A 20,255-nucleotide genomic window follows, 5' to 3' on the forward strand; every position below is an offset into this window, starting at 1 on the left:
GGATGTTCATGAATACACAATTTACTTCTTGATTAAGAAAGCTTCAACGAAGTGGGCTTGCTCAGCAATCTATGCAAGCCTTCACTTTGATCAATGAGCTTTATTCTAGGAGTATCTTGTTAACCTTCGTAGCAGGATTGACATTCCTTGGCTTTTGTTGGGAGACTTCAATTAAATCACCAAGCCTTCTGAAGTTTGTGGTGGAAAATTTTCCAATAGTTGGGCCCTCCTCCTTTTATCCCTCATGGATAGGTGCAATCTAATTGACTTAGGAGTCATGGGCAATGTATCCACTTGATTTCGAGGGGAAGATAGGATCTACCATGGGCAATGTATCCACTGAATCAGGCTTTGGCAGACACTACCTGGAGATTAGCTTTTTCAAAAGCTTATGTTGAAACCCTCTGTTGAGTCTACTCAGATCATTCGACAATCATTCTCCACTATGGGAGTGATCAAAGTAGCAAGAAAAATTGCCTCCTTTTGTTTCCAAGCTTCTTGGGCTACACAAAGAATTTGAAAAGGTAGTTCAAGAAGCCTGGATCAAACGTGCTCACACTATTAATGGTAAGCTCAATAATGTTAAAAATGATACCCTTGCTTTTAATAGAAACGTTTTTGGTCATATAGCTTATAGGAAACACAAAGTAGAAGTCTGTTTAAAAGGTCTCCCACAGAGTCTTGCGATCCAAGATTCTAAAAGCCTTAAAAGACCTAAGAAATAGCTCCATGATGAGAACAATGAGATCCTTCTCCAGGATAAATTTTTGTGATATAAAAAATCTTGAGAGAAGTGGGTGCGTTTCGATGATTGAAACACTTGTTTCTTCAACACCTAAATGGTTGTTTGCTGGAAAAGGAATAAAATTCTTGGCATTTTCTTGGAGGATGATTCTTGGCAAACAAATCAGAAAGTACTTGAACTTGACTAACAGGTACTTCAAAAAATTGTTTTCTAATGAGGGTGTAATTCCCAAAAGCCAACAAGACCTAGTTCCTCACCTCGTTATCCCAGAGGAAAAGAGTTATGATCTACTTGTTATTAACGAAAAGGTAAGAAGAGTCATGAAATGCCTACATTTGTAGGGACTAGACTTAGCCTAGGTTGGGTGAACCAACATAAATCCTTGGTGTATTGTTTCCTCTCTTTTTGCTTTTGCTTTTACTTATTGTTGCTTAGTACTTTAAATTGGTTTTAAAAGGGCAAGTTTAAATTAACTTCAATGTGATCTTAGATCAAAGGGTTTAACAAAACTTTTTTATCATTCAAAATTAAGCAACTTTTCCTGTGTGCAATCAAAGAGTATATAAAAAATTGAGGAAACAAAATTTGTATCTTTGTGCAAGTAGGTAATGAAGTAATACTCAACAAGTTCACTTGGTGATAGGTCATAGTATTTGTTATTCTATCAAAGTACTTGATAGGGAACATGTTACTCCTATTAGTCTTCTGGTTCTCAATAAGAGCTAAAGAGCCAAAATTAGAAGCAAATGTGCTTTTGCAAAAAGTAGTTATATCAGTAAAAAACCACTATTTAATTCTCTTTCTAATGATCGACTTGATTCACTTCAATAATGACATGTTATTCAACCCTTTATGTAGTTGACGAATGTACTCCAATGCTTGAAATGTAATACACATAAAGTGAACATGTGTTACCAAACCTGTTATTGGATTCATAAATTTATTTATGATGTTTCTTCCTTTCATTATTGTAATATTTCCTCTGCTAAACTAAAATCTAGAGCATCTATCAATTAACACTTCCAAAATTTAATTTCTAGAAAGTATTAACTGCATTTCGCATACTAAATTTTAAAACACCTATCAATTACCATAAATAAATTATTCTAGAATTTAATTTTTGGAAAAAGTATTTTAAAAATAAAATTACAAAAATGCGAAGAAGATTGTATATGTAAAAGAGGTTGCAAAACGTAATACCCCACAAACATTTCTAATTGGGGCTTATTATACTAACACGTTGATGTACAGTTTTTAGTAACTTAGGCCGTTATTTACACAACGAATTAAGTATACAATACAAAAAAAAAAGGCTAAAGAAAATGAAAAATAGAAAAGGGAAACAATTTTTGGAGTGTAGTGCCATTACCATTATGCCACACTTGACGTAATCACTAAAGAGTACACCAATTCTCATCTACCCTCCCTAAGAGCCTCCTTAAGGATCGGTTTAGAAACATCTCTTGGTGGATAATAGTCTACACCACCCATCATGCTTGTACTTCCTGATGAATTCTGGTAACTTGTATCTGATCCTTTGATTTCAATGCCAGTCATGAAGCTGCTCACATCCTCAAATTTCCAGTCGGATAGGTATCCAGGCTTTGAAGGTACAGTGCCTACTTCAATATCTCCTGAAAGCATTGCCACCACACGTGACATTGATGGTCGTAATGTTGGTGATGTCTGAGTGCACAAAAGTCCTATTCCTACAATACGTTTTACTTCTTCCTCGTTGAATTCTGAAAGTCTATCATCCACCAGATCAATTATGCAATTTTTTTCATGAAGTTGCCAAGCCTGAGAAAGAGAAAAGCAATGACAATAAGGTAAAATAACAAGCAAATAAAATGATTTTCAATGTTTTGTGCACAAATTGAAAAGATGACAAATACGAGGGAATCCTAAATTCCTTTTAGTAGTATTAACATGAGTCAATTGTCATAACCATGCAACCGCTTTCTACACAATTTTAAGAAGAAACTTAGTTTCATATTATGCTAGTAAGATTTCCCTAATAATTAACAAAGCAAAAACAATAACTATTTTTCCCATGAAATAGACAATCTAATTGAAGCCATTACATCTCTAAGAATCACTGTTTACAAGGCTCCTCAGTGTGAGAAATTTCATGTAGAGTAGGTGACTTTTGAGTGAGGTGTAATCTTGACCAATGATTATGACCAAAGGGATATTACAAAAGCTATTCTTGTACAAAAATGTTTTTAACAATTGTTATATTTTGTGACATCATCTTCACGATTACCATATGCCAATATGTTAGTTAGGTAAAAAATAGACACCATTAAGGAAGATATATATCGACATTATATAGTTCATCTCATTCCATATATTAGGTAACAAGAAAAAAAAAACATCTAAGCACTTGAAAATTGGTAATTATATGGGAAATGACTCATTTATTATCCTATGAAATGTAATATAGGTATAATTATGATAAAAAGCAAAACTATATTAACATTAAGCATTTTTTTTGGAAAAATAACATTCATTATAAGCAGAGGCAGTATGCATACCCATTCTAGAAGATACACCTTCTCTCCTTCCAAACTTGAATCAGAATTTGGCCTCCCACTAACTAACTCTAGAGCCACAACACCAAAGGAAAATACATCTGCTTTCTCTGTAAGGAGGCCACGCATGGCATACTCCGGTGCAAGATATCCACTTCATCGCAAGAATTTGAGTAAATGGGCAGTATAAAATTAATTAAAATAAAAGTGAGACCAATCCATAAATAAATTATAGAAAAAAATCATGAAACGAATACAATATTATAAAGTATTGATGACTCACATTGTCCCCGCCACACCGGTACTTATATGGGTTTTTTTATCATCATATAATTTGGCCAAACCAAAGTCAGATATTTTTGGAATAAGCTCATAATCAAGCAAAATATTACTAGCTTTCACATCACGGTGTACAATGCGAAGACGTGACTCTTCATGTAAATAAGTTAAACCTCTAGCAACACCCAAGCATATATCATAGCGTGTGGACCAATTGAGGGTTAAACATTTTCCTGCCCAAAACAAACCACAATTGTCCTTAGTTATTTATACAAATGAAAATGAGAAAAACAAATAAGCATTCATACATATACACTGAAAAAAAAAGTATCATTTTCTCATACCAAACAATGCTTGATCAAGACTCTTATTTTCTAGATACTCATAGACAAGCAGTCTTTTACTCCCCTCAATGCAACATCCATATAATTTGACCAGATTACGATGTTGCACAGCTGATATAGTAGCAATCTCAGTTATGAATTGGCTCTTTCCTTGATGGGATCCCACAGATAGTTGTTTCACAGCAATAGCCCTTCCATCGTTAAGTGTCCCCTAGAAGAAAGAAAAGAAAAATAATATTCTCTAAAATAAAGGATTTAGTTCCAATATTACTCTCAAAATATTGAATATTAGAAAAAGGGTTTCATTCATCAAAACAGTATGACTAGTTGCAGTGGTTGAGTTAAGTCCACGTTAGAGGAAACACTAGCTAGTAAAATAAAATAAAATAAAATATATTTATCATTTAAGAACATTATGACATATAAAAATATATGATAAAAAATAATTAACAATTATTAGTTGAGTTAAGAATAAAAAAATCTACACTTGTCTTTTGTGAGGTAAATTTAATTAACAAGAAAATCAATATATAAACATGCTAAAATTCTAAATATCGCTATATCCGAATATATCAATAACTAGAAGCACTAGATACATATGAATTGTTAGGGGTAAATAACTAGGAAAAAGTAATGTTTACGGGGAAGAAAATATTCATTTTTATTAAATACTTAGTAAAAAATCCAAGAAGAGTCTATGCTCCCCTCAAATGATCGTGGCTCTACCATGTGAAACCAGCTGCCTTGAGCATCATTTGATCCAGTATTGTCAATGATAACCTTTTGTGAAGTAGCTTATAATCATTTTCTTCTTAAGGGACATAACATTACCTTATAAACAGGTCCAAAACCTCCCTCTCCAAGCTTATTTTCATGATTAAAGTCATTTGTAGCATTCTTTAACTCAGAATAGCTGAAAGTGTAGGGCTTAGTATCAATTCCTAGAAGCTCTGCAATATCATACAAGAACAAAGTTAAGGTTGAATAAGCATAAACTTATTTTAATGAAGTCGGGGATGATGCTCAAATTTCTTTTTATTCAAGTTCAGAACAATATTTCTCCATTTTTTGCAAAATGTTTTGAATTAAGATAAGAAAAACAAATAGAAATGCACATACATTATCTACAATGTTGGACTATTAAGCATAATACAATCATTTTTTTCTTCTATCATCTGATTATGTTGTGATTCAGAAACCAAAACATATAAAATATGTAGTACTGAAGTGACAGTTTGTCCTATTCTAGTCTAGAGACATAAGTAATGTATGTCCCGCTAGATCTTGAAATATCTTATGCAATATGTAGAAAAAATTTAAATAGTCAGAGAAAAATGTTATACAAATATTCACACAATGTCTTTACCTTTTTCATCATCACGACGTCTTCTTCTCCGAATGATATAGAAAATTGCAAAAATTGATAAAACGCTTACAACTCCAACTCCAAATACGATTCCAAGAATTAGACCGATATTATTGTTGCTACTACTTGGAGGTTTGTTACTAACAGTAGGTATGAAATCTGTACAACACAAAACAATGTATCAAATTAAAAAAATATATAAATTTTGAATATCTAGCTGATAAGGGATTATGCATAATGAAAGGTTAGTAATTAAACATCTAAATTACCAATTTTTTTCATAGTATTACCTGGAATAGCATGGATTGCTTGAATTAAGGGCCCATAAGTACCTTGAGTTGGTATGCAACAAGTACCTTTTCCAGCCCAAAAGAGATGAATCTCAAGATAGTTTTCTGTCACTTCAAATCTAAATTGCCTTTGGATAGCTCTATATGAGATGCCCCCAGCTTCCTTCTGTATATCAAAATCCTTCAAAACACGAGTACCCTGAAATATTCAAATGGAAAGAAAAATGAAGGTAGACAAAGTAGGCACATTGTAGATGTTGTGCCTTTAATTAGATAATTAAGAAGAAAAGTCCAAAACACATTTTCCTTTCCTACAAATACATTGATATTATAAAAAAATGTTAAAGGCGTTCAGTTCCTACAGTAGAGCAATATTCTCTTTTAGTCTCAAATATAAATATAAATTGTCTCCTGTTGGTCTTCATTTATATATGAAAATGCGTCATATATGTTGTTATTTTCATAAATGAGGGATTGTTATTTTCATAAATGAGGGACCAAAAGAAAATCACATTTTATGAAAGACACCAACAACATTTGATATATTTTCATAAAGTTGGAAAAAAGAAATAATTTATATTTGAGGGATAAAAAAAATTATTATATTTAGAAGGACTAAAAACAAAATTAATCCAAAAGGATTAAATTTCATTTAATTAAGTTTTTAGTTTAGAATTAATTTGTGGAATAATTAAATTAAAACTAATAATTATTTTAACTACATGAATAAAACGTTTAACCAGGATATAAATTTTATAACTTAGATAACTAATGTGATATTATAATTGACGGAGAAAAAAAATCTATCTTTATATTAGTAATTACTACATTCTTTCATTATATAGCCTTTTAAACCTTGTTCTCCAACTAGAGGGTTAGAGTTAAATATCATCTCAATAAAAGCTTTTATATATATATATATATATATATATATATATATATATATATATATATATATATATATATATATATATATATATATATATATATATATATATATATATATATATATATATATATATATATATATATATTGCTTAAATATAATGTTAGATTCATTGTGGAAGTTGTTTAAGATATTGGATACGTCTCCAACTGAGTATCTAATCATTATGATTTTGAAGTATTTTGATAAAGACATAAGTACCTGAATATAAATATCAAAGACTCGCCTCCCAAGGCTTTCCCAGGTTCTATTAGAATCTAGAATAGCTGTTTCTGCAAATTGAAGGGTTATGTTGTAAAAACCATTTTCCAGCCCCAGGCCATAATATCTTAATGACGAAGCAGAAAGTCGTGCTGTTTGGAAGAGCTCCGGATTCACAGTGCCAGCGAACTGATTAGGCACAAAACTTTTGTATACAGGATTACTGCTCCCCGCAAATAATCCAACATTACTAACAGCCCATCTGTTTGCATCAGTAACAAAGTATGTAGCAGGACCAAGTGTTTGATTGTCCATTTCATACACTATTCCATCTGCCGACCTAATTTGGTTACCACCACCCTTGATTGCAAAGTCAGAGTCTGCATGTAGTCATAGATAAGAGATTGATCAGTGAATGAAAAGGAGTTTTAAATAACGAGATTGACTTTAGATATAACCGGATTGATAGTTATTTGGATACAATATATTTTAGTTACTTAAGATTTGGTTAAAACTAATTTTAGTCCCCACATTTTATAAATAATGATTTTGGCTCTAGTATCTATGTATTATAAATTTCATCTTTAATCTTGTTATATTTTAATCCAAGCAAGGATAAAATCCACCATTTTAAAAATACAAGGATTAAAATCTCCATTTTTAAATTGTAGAAACTAAAATTAATTTTGATTAAATATTAAGGTACCTAAAACACATTGTCCATTTACTAAGAAAGAAAGATATAAATTCTTGAGACAATATAATCTAATCATTTGAGATCCTAAATTTGCAGTTACACATGGTTGAGTTAACTTCTGAAATTAAATATTAATATTCTCATATACCCCTTAATGAAATTCAAGATAATAATATTATAGCCTAGAGTGAATAGTGCCCACTCAATAGTCCTTTAGGCCAACCAGATTTCACATTGAAAAGTATTAAAAGAGAAAACCTGTACATGTTGTGGCTCAATTAGTATTTTATAGTCAATAACCACTATGTTATTTATTAATCAAGATATTGCAAAATTGTTTCAAAATTAGAAATAGTTCTGAGTCTAACAAGGTTATTAAAACCTGTTGGTTAATCTTTAAGATAGTTGTTCTTACAAGTCCAACAATTGTCAAGAATGAAAGTTAATTAAATTAATGATGGTTGGCTAGAAGGAGAAGTAAGTGACTTGTAAGGACAAAGAATTACAACAACTTTACAAATCTTTATGTTGTGGAAAATGACAAAAAAAAAAAAGTTAAATTTATCAATGAAAACTCAAAGGTAACAAGATGATTTTTATCGGGAATGTTGCTAGAAGTGAGGAGGAAATAGTATTAGGAGAGCATAAAAAATGTACAAAGGGCAATAAGCTATTTGCGAGGGGAATTGACCAATGATATTAAAGAAAAAGAAAATTGAATAATGAGGAGTGAAAAATAATGGAGACACATAACAAGTATTTGAATAATGGTTTGGTGGCTTAGGGCTGGGAGGCAGAGGTTACATTTAACCTCTGATTGTTTTCTCTTTATTGAAATTTTTGTATTTTTCTATTTTAGTAACTGTGTTTCTGTTTGTCGAGCACTAATTTCTCCTCTTGCAATAGAGATTTCCTTGAATTCAATCTTATTCTCGGTATTAATACTAGTTTATATCAAGGAAAGAGTTTGTTTCATTTTTTATATTTTGTTTGATTCTTCTACTTGAGTAGTTGTGTTTCTGTTTATCGAGCAATAAATTTTATTTGAAAAGAAGACTTCTTCCTTGAGTTTTTATCTTATATGCAATATTAATATCAATTCCCATTATAATTCTAGCATATATGTGCTAGTACAATTATACCACACAATTATACCACACTATGTATATAACAAAAGTAAAAGAAAAAAAAAGAATACAAGCAAATGAGTGGTTAAAGAATATAATAATATATTACCTTCTGTCTTATATATAAGAAACAAATACTTAATTACCAAAAACAATAAAGATATTTAAGTTTTTTAATTTTAATTAATAATGTCATAATTTTTATTTTCAGAAATATCCACAAAGTTAAATGGTTTAAGTGATAATTATATTTAATAATATTACTGTCATATTTTAAGGGATAATTTTTACAACCAATGAATATAACTAATATTATTTTCTAATTAGTTTTAGTGTTTCACATGACTCACATCAATAAAAAAAATAAAACTTACATCTTCCAACTCCTTGATTGCAAGGAAATTTTTTTTGGAGACAATTGAGCCCAATAGGCAAGCCACTGCAAAAAAAATTAAAAAAAAAGGTTATGTTTTAAATTGCAAAACTCTTCCGGCTTTAAGTTACACCCAATAAAAATAGAAATCAAAGGTTTAATTTATTAAGATTTATTAAGTTACACCCGATTAATATAAATAGAAATCAAAGGTTTAATTTATTAAGATTTATTTCAAAGGCTTTTACCTAAACCCCAACATGAATGGAAACTAACACTTCAATTCTTGGGAAAACATCTTCCAAGTTTAGGAAAATCATCAACCAAGCAAGTATTAACAATGCTCAAAGAGTGATGGGATGACAAACTTATATTAACTTAATCATTTTTTGGTTAGTGTTACCAAATGAGAATTAGTTTTTACGTAGATTTCTAAATTTTAAGTCTTAGAAAAAAAAGTAAAATCTTATGGATTATTTAATTTATTCACAACACATTATCTTTAATCATCAAGATTGCCTCCTTGCTTTGAATAATCAAAATTTCAAATCATAAAAGTAGATTGAAATAGAGAATCATTGTAATAATAGTTCTTCACTTTTATCATCATATATATAATGGCAATTCCATTCTCATATCTGCTTAGGAAATTATATGTGCATAAAGTGATTAATGAAAACAATATCAAATGAATCAATTAATGACTATATCAAACACCCATTACACATGCTAACTTTTACCTAATGAAGCAATTAATAAACATCTCTAGAATCATATAAGCAAAAAAGTTGTTTAGTATATTTGACTTAAATATAAACAGATCTAACTAATTAATTTCATCCATATTTAATGATGTCATTTCTAAATTATCCTTCATTTAATTAGGAATTTATTCTCAAAGACTTTGTTTTATTAATATATCAAGTTCCAAAGAAGGACTTTTTAGGAATAATCTTATTTTTTTAATTTGAGATTACTAAAATTAAATGATTTAACTAACTTTTTTAATCGATGTGAAAATAATTATTTTTGTTTATATATGAATCTAGAGGAAGTATCAAATAAACATGACATAATATATTCTCAAAAAATATATTAGTAAAAAATATGAAACTAGAGGCCAAAGAATGAGAAATGAAAGAGACATCAACAAAATCAATTACAATGATAAAAATTATTAAAAGTTGTTAAACATAATGAGTATCAAAGAGGACAAACAAGATATGATACATTTATGTTAAAAGGAAAATGTTTCAAATGGATTAGAAGATTGTGAAAATAAAGAGAGAAAATTATGCAACCAACATATCAATCTTGACTAAAAACTAAAAGCATCTAGCTAGAGACAATATTGAAATTCATATTATACCCAAAAATAGGTGATACATGATAAATTTTGAAGAACTATTAAAATAATCATCATCAAATAAAGTGTATAATTCTCACCCGGCATTTGAGACATCTAAGTTGTTGGCAACTAAATTCCTGTATTTCATATGTCAATAGTATCATAATTAGTTTCAACATACATAGAGAGATTCGTGTTATTGTATAATTTTAAACATATGTTGTTAAAAATTTCAACTAAAATCTAATGGATAGTTAAATGTGAGAGGAGACAAAGACAATTCTATTATTATAGTAAAAGGAATTGTGGGAAGATAATATTATTATAACTATGAAATTAATGAATTAAAATGTTTATGAAGTTAATTAAATATCATTAACTTAAATTCTATTGATACTAAATTTTGTCCTTTTCAATTTATATCACTTTAATAAACACCATTCTTTAAAAATAAAGTTTAAATTTACATTTGTTAACTCTTGATACTCATTTAATATCATTCTAGTGTTTGAGATTGTATTATTGTCTTTTAGAAATTTATTTAAGCAAAATTTAGAAAACATTAATTAAAACAAGATTAATGATGAAGTTTTGTAAACATAATGGTTTGATGTGGTAGGTTATTAAATTATGAAAATAAATATAATCAAAGTTGTTCTAGATTACAATTTCAAACAAAATCTTAGGAAATTGTTGTCAAACAAAAAAACTTAAAAAACAATTTGTATAAAACAATTGAAATATTCGATATGGATAACTTTAGGACTCGCACAAGTATCTTACATAAAATGTAACTGAACAAGATCAAATTGTAGAAATGGAATGATTGTTTATTTCATTGACAAATTTCTCTATATTTTGACCTTTGCATATAATGGGATACAATATAAAATATAAGAATGAAATGTTCTACTTTTCCTTCATGTTTTCTAACATTATTAAATACTCATAAAAGTGTTCTCTTTTGTTTATTACCCGTCTCAATCCTATTTAATAGCCTTATACCATTATGTCTTAATGATCCCCAATTACTCAATTTATTGTTCATAACATAGATAAAGATTTTAAATAACATACTACACTTTGGTTATAGTAGAGTGGTTTAGTGTAGTTGTCACACTAAACCAAATAGTTGGCTAAATAGTAATTGTAGTAGGTGTTATGTGTTGATTCCAAAAATATCCCTTTGAATAGAGACATTAGGACATTTTTTGAAGGGCTACTTATGTGATTTTAATTTCTAAAACTCAAATTCTTATATATAATGGTAGTGAAAATGATAAAATAATACTTTTATTTGGAAGATAATGATGAGAATTGATAAATCCCATCTAGAAAAATTCTATTTAATTTTTGTTGGTATATTTACTTGTATGTTTTGTATAAGACACCTATGTCATTTTTATTGTTAATTTATGAATGTCATTAATTTTGAACAATTTTTATCATTTATATGCATATTATACATTAATAAACTATATAAAAATTTCAAAATAACAACTATCCCACTTTACACTATATCAATTTTGGCGCCAACATCTACATCCCACTATCTAAGATTTAAAACATTCACATAGACCCATTGGATTTGGTGTTTGCTAACAAATTGATATGTAAAAAGAGAAGGAAAAATAAATAATTTCACTACTTACAATTGTAAATTTGGTTCGTTTACCCAAGGGGGGAGGCTACCCGATAGATCATTGTATGACAAGTCTCTGCAAGCATGTTAAGTCGAACCAAATAAAAGATAGTACATGAGGAATGAAGTAGTTTCAAACTGAAATTAGGCTAGAAAAAATAGCCTAAGTTTAATATAAATATGAGTTGACAAACTCTTGTGTTTACAAGTATATCTAAATAGTCACTTCTTACTAAACCTATAGAAGTTAATATGATCACAAATACAAGTATTGATAGAAGTGTCATATATAATACTCTTATAAAAAAAATATGAATGGACATGACCAAATAAAGTAGAAGTTTAAAACACTAAAAAGAATATGTAAATATAAATCATCTCATGAAAACATCATAAAAAATAAAGACGTGATAAAACATCATTAAAAAATTATAGTTGAGAAATTCCAAGAATGAGTTAGAAAAGTGGAGAAAGTAAAAAAAAAAAAAAACTTCGAGATAGATGATGTCATCTTTTCTTTTTTAGCATTAGTATTCAATCATTGTAGACTTAATAGATGACTACCATTTATCCAATATATATGATTATTTATACATATCTACAAAATATTTTTGTCCTAATATTTTGAATTAGTATAGCTAAACATTCCATCCTCCATAATTCAAACATGTCAATCTTACTCACATATTTACAAGAGATGGACTTTTCTGCATCGGAAGGGTACCGTTGAATTTATTATTTCCAAGAAACCTATGATTTGATAAAAAAAAATGAAAAATTGTTTAAACTTTGTACAATAATATATCAACAAATTAAGACATAACTTCTTAAGAATGCAATATTACAAGAAAGAGAGTGAGCTCAAATTGAAAATTGATCCCAAATTTTGTCCTGTGATGTTATTGAAGCTTAAATCCCTGCAAAAACCCACCAAAAAATATATAATTTTCTAAATGTGCGGGTAGTACACAACTATAAGAAAAGATACTTAATTTCTTTTTTTTGTAAATAAAGAAAATAAAATGTACAAATATCTTATTTGTATGATAAATAAGCTGAAAAGTTATATCTTTCTATCACATAGCAACGAAAAAAACAAAATTAAAAAAGATAAATGAACAATAAACTCCCATTCATTTGAAAGCACAAATACTTATTTTAAGATATCTCTCATATAACTAGCCAATACTCAAATCGGAGATATACCATGGAATAACAACATTGACTAGTTTCTTGCTTTCTAGTTGACACCTTTTACATAATAATTTCATTTGAATCTAGTTTAACACAAATAGGTGATACTCACAATTGATTCAAATTGTGTAACTCTCCAATGGTGGATGGAATCAAACCAGAAATATTGTTATTCTTTAGTTCTCTGCAACAATTGTAACAAAAAATTTGGACTACATTTAGGAAGATAAAAATAAGTGAACAATTCAATATGCATGATAGAGTGAACCATGATCATTAGGAAAGTTGAGGCCTTACAAGATAGTCAAAGATTTCATATTCCTTAAAAATTCCAATGAGGAACTCCCATTAGATAAACCTGTGATTCTCCTACATTTATTTCATACATGATATATTAGCTTTCATAAGTCAACAATAACCAAATAAACTAATTGTGATACTTACAATTCTGTTAAAGAACTCAAATTAGAAAATGATGATGGTATTGAGCCATTAAAAGAATTGCCCTGAAATCTCCTATCAAGACATACAACAATTCACAAAAATTATTAATACTCATTTTTTGAATAGAATATGAAATTAACAATAAAAGGAAAACATTAATTCCACATCCAATATAATTGATTTTTGCCCAAAATTTTTCACCTACATATTTCAATTAAAGGAGGAAGAGAAAATTGTATTGTTGTCTTACAAGGATTGAAGCTTAGACCAATTCCCTATGAAGTCCGGTATTTTTCCTGTGAGTTCCGTGTCTGAAGCCCATCTAAAATGAATAGAAATTTTTTTTATCATTGTAGAAGTTCCTTTTTACTCTATTATCATATTAGATACATTAGATTAGGAATATCTTACACTTGTTTCAAATTCCTAAGGTTTGCAAATGTGGAAGGAATTAGACCGCTAATTCCTGAACTATCAAAGTGACTGTAAGAAAAATTCTTTGAAATTAATATTGTATCACGATAAAGATATACAACTTGGCAACAAACTGTAATTTTGAATAAAAAAGGCCTAACACTATACATTATCCAAAACCAACTCATTATTCAAAACAATGTATGCTTATGACAATATAAAAGGCTCATTGATGAGTATGGATAAATAACAAATAATTGTTTGTTATATTTATTTGAGTATGGGCCTAGCATGTAATTTTTAGGGATATTGTTGTTTGCAACTGTAAACCATATTTGAAAGAGTAGAGATAGGACACAAAAACATAGAAACTCATATACTGCAACATAGAGGTATGATTCAATAACATTAGAAACAAATAGGATTTACTAATGTTAGACACCTAAATATTTGAGCAACAAGATTCAAGTAAAAATGAATTGATGGGCACATTGACTTTTACTTAATAGTCATTCCATAACTTATGGTAGCAATGTATTTATGGCTAGCCAAAATTTTAATTTTGCTGCTGCACTTCTAAAATAAAATAAAATAAATATGTTAGGTGGACAATATTTTGACATACAATATAAAAATAATGAATAAATGTAGTTAGTGTATATGTATGAGAGTCTATGTAAAAGAGCAAATATATATGACCCAAACTTAATTTAAAATAATTACTAGTACATGTAAAAGGTAAAACTATAGAAGTACTTACATTTCTTCTAAATTTGTCAATTTTCCAAGTTCAGATGGAAGAGATCCTCTAAACTTGTTTGATCCAAAAGCCCTACAAATTTAATAAATTATAAATCTTATCAATGCCGTCAAGAGAAATTTCCCATGCATACCATCATGTGTCCAAAACAAAACAATCTTAAGATTAATTAAAGAGAACAAACTATTTTGTATAAATAAATTCTAAAAAAATTTGAGTTTTTCTCTTAGCCATTTAGGTATAAATAACTAGTCATTGTTTGTCAAAAGGAACAACTATTTAGTTTATAACTCGTTATTTTTTCTACAATGTTAATTAAATTCATCACTTATACTCTCATCCCTTATCTATTAGAGACTTCATTAATCACATTACTAGAAAAACAAACAAAAATTATCAAAAGATCCATCATAAGACCAGTGTATCCTTTTTTACACATATATGTCATTCTAATTTAATGGCCGAAATGAACTTTGACCTACATCAGGCCATTTGGATCAATCTACTCACACCATTAATTAAACACTTTGCTAACACCCAAGACTCATACTGCAAGGGACATTGTTATGACTTAAACATCCAACAAAAAAAAACTAGTTTATTTGGTGGAAAAATCTCATCACTTGAGTATCACATTAAATTTCTTATTTTAATCAATGTAAGACTTAAATTAGACACTAAATCTCTTGGTGACTATTTGATCCTAAAAAGAAAACCATTGATACCTTTATAAACAAAGAAGAAAATTCAAAGTAAATAACATACAATAATTTTAACTCTGTAAGATTTCCCAATTCCTTTGGAAGCTCTCCAGAAATATTATTGATGCCAAGGCTCCTAACAAATAATAAACTTGAATGTTAAAATTATGTGTCTCAAAAATACACAAAATATTATAATTTTAACTTGGGTCAAATTGCCTTACAAGTATTGCAAACGAGTTAGATTTTCAATGCTTGGAGGTAGAGAACCTGTCAAGTAATTTTGGCCAAGATTTCTGCTTGCAATTTGATTGAACTTAGTATATAAAAAAGCATGTGATTCTTGCATGAGAACAACGAAATAAAAGCTAAAATTGCACTAAATAATAATAATAATAATAATAATAATAATAATAATAATAATAATAATAATAATAGTGGTAGTGAAGAAAGCATACAAATTGGTGAGGTAAGTCAAAGTCCATAACTCTTCTGGAATTGTACCAACTACGCTCATTGCATAAACTTTTCTGTTCCATTAAAAAAACAAATGAGTATTAAATTTCTATAGTTATAGTAAATTTTCAACTTTGAAATGGTAACACAAATTTATTCAAAACAAATTTAAAAGTAATTTTCAGAGAGAAATAGAAAAGATACAATGCTGTGATGCGACAAGTAGTTCTATTGTCATAGGAACAATCACATTTGATCAATGGGTTGAAGGTTGTATCATCAATGAGGGAAGTGTCGATGGCTCTTCCAGTACAAAGTTCACCGCTAATATTCCAATGAGTTGGGTTTGCCAATATATCCCATTTCTTAAAGATTGAATTTAAAGCTCTTGCTGCATTCATAAGTTCACCTTTTGAGGGATATGTACTCAAGATAAAAAGAAAGGAAAAAAAACATTCAATTTGAAAAATAATAGAGAGAAACAATATGCCTTTGTTCTTAAATATAAGACATTTTTTCAAATTTATTTGTATTTTTGCAAGACTCTTCAAATTTTCTTTTGCGCTAATTTTTTTTATTAAAATATTTTTAATTACTTTAGAATAAACGTGATGAACTAAAAAGATAAATATACTCTCTTTTATAAGGATTGAAGAAGAAAACTAACACACATTAATTAATTAATTAAGTAGAAAGTAATTAAGTAGAAAAAAAGATGAGAAGTCCAATAATTTTAAGAGCAATTTTGGAAAAATAATATAAATTGCTAGCAAATTTAATGCTATTAAATAAATAAATCAACTTTTAAGGGTGTGATTGAATCTTATATTTAAGGACACATGTATAGTTTGGGTAAAAAGTAAAAGGATAAAAAGAAAAAAAATACTAATACTAAGAAATGAATATCTTTTAGTTGTTTAATACAAAATAAATATAAAATAAAAATAAGAAAAATATAATAAATTATATCTTTTACTCAAAAACGTTTTATTAAGAATGAAAGATATAAAATAAGGATATGACACCACATGAACGGTCTATTTCTATGTTGTTTCAAATTAAGGAAAATACATTGATAATTGAGGTTTTTTTTCCTTACCATGTCTATTTGATTTTTTTTTTTTTACAAAGTTATAAGTATAAAATATCTACTAATTTTATTAACTACACTTTCTCTATAAAAAAAATTTAAATTTGAGATCATATTTAAGAAATCTAAGTATAATTCCATTCAAACTAACATAATATTTGTGTTTATGTTTACATTCGGTAATTTTTTTTTCTTCAAAATGTTAACTTTTTTATATAGAAGACTCTTCTACTACTATTGTAAATTATTTCACAATTTTATTTTAACCTTTGACTATTCTATTTCAACCACACTAATTACATATACAACATATAAAGTTCTAAAGAATAAAAAACCACAGACAGACATATCAATGATTTTTTTTTTAAAAAAGAATTGGAGCTATTATATATATATATATATATATATATATATATATATATATATATTACAATAGAACTTCTTTATTCCATATATTATATTAATAGGTTACACAGGCGCAGACAATGGACTAGTGCTTTTTATAAGAACAAGTGAGTCAATAACAGTTTTTTTTAAATATAATTTTTTAAGTTTATGCAAAGTGAAATAATTATGAAAAACTTGTGGAAGAATATTTAAGTTGAATTTGCAAATGTTGGAACTTTAGAAAAATATCTCACAATTTACTTAGTTATACTTAAGACATGCTCCAAAAATACTAGTGCCGCATGTTGTCTACACCTCTAATGAGATGTCTATGAATAATTTTATATAATGACAATTAGACAATAGGATCCAATTAAAAAAATATAAAAAAATAAAAGTTCAAGAAACAAATTAAAAGACAAAAAATAGGACCTAATTAAAATTTTGAGAAATGTATCGGGACCTGCAAAATAATTAAACATATATTATAAAGAATTTTTAAATATAAATAATTTTTTTAAATACAAATGTAAATATATTATTATTAAATAATGATAAAACTACATATTTAAATAAATGTGATTTTTTATTAAATAAAATAATATTAAAGATAAAATTTTTTTAAATTAAGAAAGAAATTATATATATAGAAACAACTTGTTTAATAAAATATGTTGTTTTATATTTCTACATCTTTGAATTTCATATATTATGCAAAAATTTAAAATCTTAAAAATTAATTTATATAGATTGATAAAAATTAAATAATAGTATAGGAGATTAATAAAAAATAGAATTTATTCTAAGCAACGTAGACAATAAATGTTTTTTATATAACTAAAATTTATAAGAAATAAATAGTTTCGAATATATAAATTATATTGTAATAAAATTTTATAGCAATAACTATATATATAAAAATTATATTTTAAATTTATAATAAATAATTTATATTTTGATATAAATCTATTTTTAACTATTCAATAATTTCTTTTAAAATAAATATTATATAATTCGGTTTGGCAGTGAAACATAGACGGGAAATGTCCTCTCTAGAAAAATACATTATCATCAATAATGCAATATGCCAACAAGGGAGTCTGGCTGGTCTTTGGAAGGTAGCTACCAATTAAAAGTTAATAATAAAATTAAAATTAGTAAAATATAAATATATTGGTACATGTGGGAAAAACAAAAACAAAAAACAAAAAAAAAAGTAAAAAATTGAGTAATAATTTTTTATAGAAAAAACTGTGTAGCCAAACATATGAGATGGCCATGCAGACAAATTTTATAATACTACCAATGGCTATTGATAAGATACCGTATCATATAGAGCAAAACTTTAAATTGACCAAAAGAACAAATTGTTGGAAATCAGGACAAACACACTAATCTGTACTGTACCAATAATTTCCTTTTTCTCTGTCAGTTTATTCACAATATGCTAATCTTTACACTTTTATAAAAGTTTGTCTTTGCTAAAACTTTTTTGCAGCATACCAATGTTATACTTTCTAACTGCTAAAGAGTAATCTCCGTTAAAATTGAGAGATTAATGAAAACAGTTTCGCAATATATATATATATATTCCACGAATACTAGATCTATCTTAATTGGTATATACTAGCATTCTATAAAAAAAATTGAACTAAAAAAATTATTTAATATTTTATTTTTCAAAATATAATTCAAGTGTATTATTGTATTTTATCATTTAACTTAAAAAATAAAAAAGTTCCCTCATATATATATAACATTTGGAATCGAATTTACTTAACATGCTTAAGTACTCAGCTATCAAATATCAATAGTTCAATACTCCTATGTTAATGATGAAGAGTTAGCTATTTCTCTGAATCCCCTGCAAAACTGAAACTGAGAAAATTCCCAGAAGTTCAAACCTTTCCCAACATGCCACAAATTAACAAGAAAACTAGTAGTCTTTTGATTTCACCTATATATATAAATTATTTTTTATAATATTAGAGCATTTGACTTCTCCAAAAAACTTTCATGAATTCCTTAAAGTTTTATTCTTTTGGACCGATTATAAAATTAATCATCAATTTCAGACTTAATTACATTTAAAATACTTTGTCAACAAAATGAAAACCAGAAAGCAGTCACCTTCGGAAGGATCAGTGGTGGCGTTTGCAGATTGAGATTGTGCAACGTTAACCAAGCTCAACGCAGCAACAAGTGCAAAAGCCAAAACATGTGACAATATGCACCGTGCCATGATATGAACTTGATCCACCCTCACAGAATAATAACCTTGGTATTTGGTATGCAATAACCGCAAAGTTATAGAGACAAAATAATAGATATGAACTTGATAAACCCTTGGAGGATAATAATCTTAGTATTTGATAATAAGGAATGAACTTACAGAGAAAAATATATAGGACGTTTACTTTAAGATTTTTGAACAAAACAGAGGCAAAGATGGCGTCTCTGACCAGTGACCACCAACTTATAGAGCTTTGTCAAAGCTTACGAGTTCAATGATGGCACCGCAAATGTAGACATTATTGGTGGTCTGCAGCAACACATTTTTTATAGTGCCTACCAATAATAATCATGTGATATATATATAATAAAAAATATATTTACTACATTAAAGATATATTCAGTAATTACATAATAAGAATTAATTATATTATTTTTTAATTTAAGAAATCTAAATTAATTTAAAATATTAAATTATATATGTATTGTATTATTATTGATCGAGATTATGGATCACTGTGATGATTAACCTACCTAATAATTTCTCAGCAAATGGAGCACGTGAAACTTCTCTCGTCAAAATGATCCACCAGGAAATATATAAATTAAGCTACTTGACCCACTTTTTATATATTATTTGAGACATTTTCATATTCTTATTTGCAAACGTGGTCACTATTATTTT

At 27.7% G+C, this 20,255-nt stretch overlaps 1 protein-coding gene across 4 annotated transcripts; it reads right to left on the bottom strand.

The window, feature by feature from the left end:
- Positions 1-1,918: 1,918 nt before the first annotated feature.
- On the bottom strand, positions 1,919-19,862 carry LOC100812068 (probable LRR receptor-like serine/threonine-protein kinase At1g56140). 4 transcript variants are annotated; one of them, XM_006585673.4, is made up of 24 exons: positions 19,469-19,862; positions 16,066-16,252; positions 15,864-15,935; positions 15,630-15,701; positions 15,470-15,541; positions 14,705-14,776; positions 13,942-14,013; positions 13,781-13,852; positions 13,531-13,602; positions 13,384-13,455; positions 13,199-13,270; positions 12,738-12,809; positions 12,577-12,642; positions 11,903-11,968; positions 10,349-10,387; positions 8,904-8,968; positions 6,706-7,085; positions 5,559-5,757; positions 5,269-5,427; positions 4,734-4,852; positions 3,903-4,113; positions 3,563-3,791; positions 3,283-3,433; positions 1,919-2,545 (listed from the first exon to the last, which is right to left on the bottom strand). In XM_006585673.4, the coding sequence occupies exons 1-24, from the start codon at positions 19,578-19,580 to the stop codon at positions 2,159-2,161; spliced, it is 3,090 nt and encodes a 1,029-aa protein (XP_006585736.2). In that variant the 5' UTR covers positions 19,581-19,862; the 3' UTR covers positions 1,919-2,158. The 4 variants fall into 4 exon arrangements, with proteins under 4 accessions (XP_006585736.2, XP_040874308.1, XP_040874307.1 ...); XM_041018374.1 differs by having other exon boundaries at positions 16,112-16,252; positions 19,731-19,852; XM_041018373.1 differs by having other exon boundaries at positions 19,731-19,852.
- Between the last annotated feature and the right edge of the window lie 393 nt (positions 19,863-20,255).

This window comes from Glycine max, chromosome 8 (genome assembly GCF_000004515.6).
Source record: "Glycine max cultivar Williams 82 chromosome 8, Glycine_max_v4.0, whole genome shotgun sequence".
In the NCBI taxonomy this organism is placed as follows: domain Eukaryota; kingdom Viridiplantae; phylum Streptophyta; class Magnoliopsida; order Fabales; family Fabaceae; genus Glycine; species Glycine max.

Bases quoted from the DNA above. Each gene is read 5' to 3' on its own strand.
- LOC100812068 (XM_006585673.4), bottom strand. From the start codon at position 19,580: ATGGCACGGTGCATATTGTCACATGTTTTGGCTTTTGCACTTGTTGCT. The intron at 3,792-3,902 runs GTATGAGAAAAT...TGTTTTGGGCAG, and splicing joins TCTTGATCAAGCATTGTTTG to GAAAATGTTTAACCCTCAAT. The intron at 3,434-3,562 runs GTGAGTCATCAA...CTTGCGATGAAG, and splicing joins ACCGGTGTGGCGGGGACAAT to TGGATATCTTGCACCGGAGT.